Source organism: Aphanomyces astaci (assembly GCF_000520075.1).
Source record: "Aphanomyces astaci strain APO3 unplaced genomic scaffold supercont1.11, whole genome shotgun sequence".
Lineage (NCBI taxonomy): Eukaryota > Oomycota > Saprolegniomycetes > Saprolegniales > Verrucalvaceae > Aphanomyces > Aphanomyces astaci.
In genome coordinates this window covers 604,219-610,988 of record NW_009798274.1, presented here as the reverse complement: position 1 = coordinate 610,988, position 6,770 = coordinate 604,219, and the positions used below count along the sequence as shown (strand labels likewise).

The window sequence follows — 6,770 nt, the reverse complement described above, 5'->3', positions numbered from 1 at the left end:
TTGCTGAGGTCTTGAACAGTGATTGCATCCATGCTGGCTGTGAAGGGGGTGGTAGCAGCACTGACTCGCAACAAATTCTTTGGGTCTACCTCGCTTGTGATACTTCGTGTGATAAGATATTCACAACATGTCTTGGCATCTTCCCAACGGCACCACGCCATAAGCTCGCGAAAGTTAAACCGACGCTCCGGTGACTCAAACACGCGGTAGAAGCTGCCACCACGCCGCATACTGTGCAATGTAATTCCTTCGAATGAGTAATTGTTAATTGATGGAATATAAATTCAAAGACTTAAATAAAAGAAATTACCTGTCGGTAGCTCGGGGCATTTTTGGACAGCGTCTTTTATATAAAGACGTACTAGGTTTTGATCTAGGTGTTTGTACCAATTGAGCTTCGGTGTCCCGTTGGCTTCAATTGTGTACGCCGGAAATACGAACGACTTTGTGGCCAAATTGGGACTCGCCCGCTTTACGAAATCCACGTAGTCACCAAACAAACCGCACACGCGCAGGCAAGGAAAGGACTTCTCGTCCACAAGGTGGTAAATCTGGCAATCGCTTTGCACACTGGCCTTTTTGTGCCACCGGAGCCGAAGTGATACGTACTGGGAGTCGCCGTCGTGCTTGATGGCAACATCATCCCACGTCAAGTTGAGCATTTCGCTGATCCTGAAGCAGCCCAAGTAGCTCGCACTCAGGAGGAACCGGTACATGGCACCCACAAAGAGGTGGCTTGTCGAAAGTGAGTTGACCAGGCACGATAGCTCGTGCACAGAGAGGGGGTGCGCCTTTTTTTCGTCGTCGATGTTGTTTTTCTTGTTGTACTTTTGCAGTCCAACAACGTACTGCTTTGATTCGACGTCTCGGGCAGGGTTGGGGTCGACCTTGAGGTCTCGAAAGTATGCGACAAGAGCAGTTTTGGCAGAGTCAACGGTGCGAGCTGTCTTGCCCTGACCGTATAGATGGTGGAAGAAGTCCGTGCAAGCACTTGGCCCTGCGGACGCAGGATCAACAGCCAGAACTTCCTGGCAAAACAGGAAGAACTGCTTTTGGTAGGTTAGGTACGTCCGTGTCGTCGACGCAGCCCGGAACGACCCTTGAATGGTGGCTTTGGATGGCACGGTGGTTGCGTTCATGATGCTGAATGAAGAATTTGTTCGGTAAATCATGAAACGTCGCCTTTTATTTATAGCAAGGCCTTTCAACCTATCAGAGGCCGTACATGTTACATGTTGGGTAAATGTCCTCTCACGACAAGTGAATCGTCCAATCACTAAACGAAATGCAATTATCTTGTCATTCAGCCAATCATGACACTACAATTGTCGGGAACACCAACCGATGACCCCTCCAATTGTCGGTTGCCAGGTATATGTCTAAACGTAGAGTAGAACTAAGAGATTGATATCAATCAAAACAACAAAACAGTTCATTGTCAAGATTGCTCCACGAAAGCACGAACAACGTCAATTTGGGCTAAGTTGACGGGTACTATGGCAAAGGAACTTAGCCGTACGCATCTTCGCGGTCCCAATTGTAGATCCCTATATTTTGTCTCACGCTATAAGTCCTTGATGAGGTTTTGTATCGGACGTACCGCTGCTTTGAATAATACGCGAGTCATGTTGAACTTCAGCCGGAGTACGAAAGTCGTTCTTGGAGGACGAGTCGATGTCAAGACTGGTTGTTTCGGGTGTTGGGGGTGTCAATGGAATCCATGCACTTGCGCTGGGAAGGGACACTTCCGAATCAACAACATCACATGCCTCAAGATCGGTAGGTTGGAGAAAAACTTGTGATGTCGAGCACGAAATGCTCGCAATATCAAGTAAATCAACATCGCTTCCTCTATATAGAGCATCATTGGGCTGGCTGAATTCCCTTAAGTCTTGGTTGCACGATTCCTCGTAGATACCGGTAGGAACAACTTCTACGAAACAATTGATGACAATAGTCATGTGCAATTGTATACGTTCATACCTTGCACAGGTCGCAGATATTGAGCTTGATCCTCAACTTTTCGCACCATCAACTGCATTCGTTCCAGCATTTGACGCATCTCTAGCAATATGTCGTCGATACGTTCCATCGGAATTGTTGGAGGGGCGGTGCTCGCGATAGTGGGTTTGTGGCACTTGATCAACGCTGACATCTGCCCGCTTTGCCCAGGTTGCGATGTGGGATGGATGATTCCTGGCGTGCGCTTCACGGCAATGCTGGAATCACGTCCTTGCCGATCGTCTATGGGGACTGAACAAGATGTAGGAATGCAACGGTATTTACCTTGGCTCTCATAATCGCAGCCATCCTTTCGATGAGCCATGGCTCCTTCTCCTTGTCCCATCGACTTGCCTACTCGATGCGAATTTGAAAAATGACGAGTTTGCGCGCCACTGCAGGGAGTAGTGTTCCTTCCGTTTAAGAACATCTTCTCACCTGCAGCCCCAAGATATCGAAAGATCACCTGGGATGAAGGACACTCACACAGGTCAAATGTCCTACACACGAAGATTCGGATGCTCGAGGGAATTAACCGGATTAGTTTGAATTTTGCATTTATCCAATTCAAACGCTTTCATGGAAGACCACGAAATGGGCGACGATGCCACGCCAAAGCTCACCTGGGACGAAGCAAAGGGTTTGTGTGAGGAAGTAGGCGCCGAATTCGAGAAAGGATTGAAGGATGGCGAGCGCTTGTTCCAACTGAAGGCGACATTTAACAACCGGAGGGTGTCCCTGATCGACCAACAAAAGTCGGCACGTCAAACCGTCATTGGTCAGTCGGTTGGTGTAGTGTACGATGCTACTGGTATGCTTACGAGTGAATGACACTAGATATGGTCAAGGAGATTCAGCGAATCCAGCAGTACGAAGACGAGAGAGACAACAGCGCGGAAATGGTCCGACGAATTGAAGAGTTGGATCGTCTTAAACACGAGCTTCAGCACAAACTCCACGAGCTCAAAGAAGAGCAACTCGTGTGCGAAGCTAACATTGAAAACCTCATTCTGCAGTACGATTTCGCACAGCAACAGTACGCAGAGGAATGCACTGCTAGTGGAAGGGACATCCCCCGCCTAAAGTGCGTACCCACATGCGATATTCTATGACGACGCGGGACTTCTGTCACACCATCCAACTCGTAGGCAAACGATCGCAGTGTATGCGTCCATCACAGGCATCAAGTGGGACTTCTCGAGTGAACACATCGCTGGCTGTACGTCCCTCGAATGCACAAGCACTTGTTCTTCTCACGCCGCGTGTAGGTATCCACGCGCCAGAGCAACAGAGCTTGCACACGTTTGAATTGCGAGCGCCGCACAACGACTTTGCCGTCGCGAACGAACTGTGGCAACTCATCGACCACGCTCATCGTGCTGTCGAATGAATGCCCACTGACTCCCAAACACCATGTATTTCCAATATAATTACAAGTTGCTGTATCGCTGCTGCTCGTGGTCCAGCGTTTCCAGTCCTTTTTCCACGTGCGCTTGTACCAGCGGGGCAAAGATCACCGTTTGCATCTATTTTGCCATAGTCACAACATGCAAATGATGCCATTTGGTTACCTGGGGATGGAACATGGCGTCGTGGCCGTACTTGGAGTTGAGGAGATTCAAAGTCACTGGCACGTCGAACGACTCGAGGATGTTGGCCTAGTGTCGTTCGTGTTAGATGGATGGATTCGATAGGAGATCATTGGTTCGTACAATCGTGGCTTGTTCAGTGGGCGGCACGAGGAGGTCCTGGTTGACGCCGATCACTAGCGTGTCGCTCTTGATCTGGCCGACGCCTGCCGCCAAGTTGGAGTACCCGTGCCCGACGTTGGTCAGATCCATGGCTTTCGACAGCACGAGGTAGCAATTTGGGTCGAACACGCGCGCGAACTTTGCCGCCTACAACCAACCATCATCAGCACGTGAAAGAGTACAAAGTACTACTTCCAATAGGTACTACTAGTAAGTACTACTTCAAGTAGGTACTAGGTACTACTTCAAGTAGGTACTAGGTACTACTTCAAGAAGGTACTAAGTGGTACTAGGCACCTGGTACTCCATGTAATTCTCAACGTCAAACGTGACGTCCTTGAAGTGCGTCGAGCCCGACGGATTCCAGTCAAAGCGCGAATCAAACTCTTCGCGAGAGCGATAGCACGTCATGCCGAGCTCCCGCGCCACGCGCATGCCAGGCAGTGGCACGCCAGGGACATAGTTTCCGTCCTACGGCCGCATGACGATGATGGATGTTTGAAAGGACAAGACATGTTGCACGATGGGGGGGATGGTGATGGGGGTTTGCATACGTTGTACGCTGGGTCGGAGAGGATGGCAAGGCGCTGCACGCGGCGGAACGCGACTGTGCCTGGCGTCGTTTGCGCCGTGCATGAGATGGCGATGAGGCGGTCCAACCGGTCGGGGAAAAGAGATGCAAATTGCACGGCCTGTATGTATCGATAACATTACATTTGGAACATACACAGTTGAAGATGAAGGTACCTGCATGCCGCCCATGCTGCCGCCGACGACTGCGTGGACACGGCCGACTTCAAGGTAGTCCAGAAGCTTGGCATGCACCTTGGCCTAGCATGGAAGGTTCACATAGCTGGAGACCGTATACTCGTGACTAGGGGTACCATGTCCGCGGGTGTAATTTGGGGAAACGTGCCTCGATACGGTTTGCCAGTCGTGGGATCGATCGTCAACGGCGATGTCGACCCGTACGGACTTCCGAGCACAGACGGGCAAATGACGCGGAACGCGGACGTGTTGATGGCTTTACCAGGCCCAATCATGTTTTCCCACCAGCCAGGACGAGGGTCGTCACGGTTGGACGCGGCGTGGGACGAATGCGAAAACGACGGGAAGATCACAATCGTGCGGTCGTCGTCGAGGGTTTGGTCGCCCCACTGCTCGTACGTGACTTGTACCTCACTGAGGGACCCACCGAGCTGGAGGTCCAATCCAGACAGTAGCGCCACGCCCTTGTTGCGGATACGCGCTTCGTGTGTCATGCTCCGACGACCGATCGCTGGCGCGTAGTGCTGCTGGACGATCCGTCGGAACATTTTCGTTTTGACGTTTCTGACGTTTGTCCTTTTTAACAATCCTCCAAATCCATGGTTGTTCAAACGGACCAATCAAATCCACGTATTCCAAAGCGTCATGTCAGATGTCCACGGTATAAAGAAGACCTCCCATGGCCTCCAGCTCCATCTCCTGCCTTCCTGCACCACCAATGGACCCGTGGGGAACGCAATGATAGCGAATCCTCAACGTCGACTCAATCGTAACGTCGTAACGTTGTCGGAAACGCTTCATGAAACCACTGACTTGTCATCATGCGCGTCGTCTCATCCATCGTGGTCGCCGCAGCACTAGTGCTTGCAATACTGCTCGAACATCATGAGGTGAACGCACTTGCGATGTCCTACGACGCTCCACAGAAAAGAGCCAAGCCGAAATCTAAACCTGCCCCGAAGCCTGCCCCAAAGCCGGTACCTAAACCGGCCTCCAAACCGGCTCCAAAGCCAGCCTCCAAGCCCGCACCCGGCACCCCCGCCGCTCGTCCACCGACGGCCAGACCCGTGCCAGCTCCGGCCACGCGACCCCCGACACCAAAGCCAAAGGCCACACCGCCTCCCAAGTACGTGTATGTGTCGCCGCGCGTGGCGCCGCGACCGCGCACCGTCGTAGCCGTGTACACTCGTCGGTCGTACTGGGCAACCAACGCATGCAGCTATGGGAGATGTCAAGCGGACTTTGATAACTGCATGACTGTGTTTGACGGGTGCGCGTGCTTCCCGGGCTTGCTCTCGTGCGCAAAGCAGAACTGCGCGGCCGAGTTTAATGCCGCTGCGACAGAGTGCCAAGCGGCCAAGACTCAAGTCACAGGGTGCGTGCTCACGTGCAGCGCGGGCGCGTATCCTTCGACCTATGCTGATGCGACGGAGTACAGTCTGTGGACCGCCGTGACAATCCAAGGGGCGTCGGCCGCGTCGTTCCAAGGGTCCGAGTACGACTTCGCCGCCGCCGTCGCCAACATCACGTCGGATGACTTTCTCAGCGTCACCACGGACATGGTTTACATCGCATCTGTCAAAGATTTGGTCGCGGGAAGCTCGCGCCAGTTGGAGTCCCTTGTCGTGTCGTTGGATGTACAGGGCAACGTTGAGCAGAGGCAGCAGCATGAGCATCGGCACTTGGCCGACGGGACAACGCTGCTGGCTGTGGAGTTTGTCGTGCTGTTTGACACATATGACGATCTGAACGGAACCGCCGCGTACTTTGGCAGCCTCATGGACGTGACTGCCGCGGCCGACAACGACCTGGCCGTCGCCCTTGTGGCACGCGGCGTGCTGTTCAACGAGTCGCAGCTGACAATCGAGTCTGTGCGGACCATGGTGACGCCGATTTTCACCAGCCATGCACGGAACCGAGGTGGGTGCTTCGTTCAATATATATATATATCGTATGGTTGCATTGTTGGATTTATGAGGGAGGATATCTCTAGTATGTATTGCCATAACCTTGTGTATTTACTGTTAATTAGCAGCCTTTCACGTGGGAACGTTCACAATGTTACTGGTCACGGTGGCGTGGACATTGGACCCGACGTAAACTTGTCCAATATAACAGTCGATTGGTTTTTATTACTACAGTAGAAGTAATGTTATTTATGCGCTGCGGTTGTCCAATTTAAATAGTCTCCAACCACGCGTCTCTAACTGTTAATTACGATCCGTCGGCATTCCCATGTCATGAAGGGGA

General features: G+C 52.0%; 5 protein-coding genes across 7 annotated transcripts; 2 read left to right on the top strand and 3 right to left on the bottom strand.

Moving 5' to 3' along the window:
• Positions 1-195: 195 nt before the first annotated feature.
• Positions 196-1,139, bottom strand: H257_05855 (hypothetical protein; the record flags this gene model as incomplete). The annotated part of the gene is made up of 2 exons (XM_009830851.1): positions 196-247; positions 388-1,139. The coding sequence occupies 2 exons, from the start codon at positions 1,137-1,139 to the stop codon at positions 196-198; spliced, it is 804 nt and encodes a 267-aa protein (XP_009829153.1).
• A 370-nt stretch (positions 1,140-1,509) lies between these two features.
• H257_05854 (hypothetical protein) lies at positions 1,510-2,326 on the bottom strand (the record flags this gene model as incomplete). Its single annotated transcript, XM_009830850.1, has 4 exons — positions 1,510-1,547; positions 1,601-1,744; positions 1,984-2,244; positions 2,287-2,326. 4 exons carry the CDS (start codon positions 2,324-2,326, stop codon positions 1,510-1,512), a joined length of 483 nt encoding a protein of 160 aa, XP_009829152.1.
• Positions 2,327-2,566: 240 nt separating this feature from the next.
• H257_05853 (hypothetical protein) lies at positions 2,567-3,474 on the top strand. Its single transcript, XM_009830849.1, has 4 exons — positions 2,567-2,779; positions 2,839-3,085; positions 3,150-3,220; positions 3,270-3,474. Exons 1-4 carry the CDS (start codon positions 2,581-2,583, stop codon positions 3,389-3,391), a joined length of 639 nt encoding a protein of 212 aa, XP_009829151.1. The 5' UTR covers positions 2,567-2,580; the 3' UTR covers positions 3,392-3,474.
• Positions 3,404-5,094, bottom strand: H257_05852. 2 transcript variants are annotated; one of them, XM_009830847.1, is made up of 7 exons: positions 4,637-5,094; positions 4,500-4,583; positions 4,307-4,444; positions 4,050-4,223; positions 3,714-3,899; positions 3,573-3,659; positions 3,404-3,527 (listed from the first exon to the last, which is right to left on the bottom strand). In XM_009830847.1, the coding sequence occupies exons 1-7, from the start codon at positions 5,066-5,068 to the stop codon at positions 3,432-3,434; spliced, it is 1,197 nt and encodes a 398-aa protein (XP_009829149.1). In that variant the 5' UTR covers positions 5,069-5,094; the 3' UTR covers positions 3,404-3,431. The 2 variants fall into 2 exon arrangements, with proteins under 2 accessions (XP_009829149.1, XP_009829150.1); XM_009830848.1 differs by lacking the exons at positions 3,404-3,527; positions 3,573-3,659; positions 3,714-3,899 and having other exon boundaries at positions 4,019-4,223.
• A 75-nt stretch (positions 5,095-5,169) lies between these two features.
• Positions 5,170-6,715, top strand: H257_05851. Of its 2 annotated transcripts, none has more exons than XM_009830846.1 (2): positions 5,170-6,440; positions 6,556-6,715. In XM_009830846.1, the coding sequence occupies exons 1-2, from the start codon at positions 5,342-5,344 to the stop codon at positions 6,618-6,620; spliced, it is 1,164 nt and encodes a 387-aa protein (XP_009829148.1). In that variant the 5' UTR covers positions 5,170-5,341; the 3' UTR covers positions 6,621-6,715. The 2 variants fall into 2 exon arrangements, with proteins under 2 accessions (XP_009829148.1, XP_009829147.1); XM_009830845.1 differs by having other exon boundaries at positions 6,553-6,637.
• The last annotated feature ends 55 nt before the right edge of the window (positions 6,716-6,770 follow it).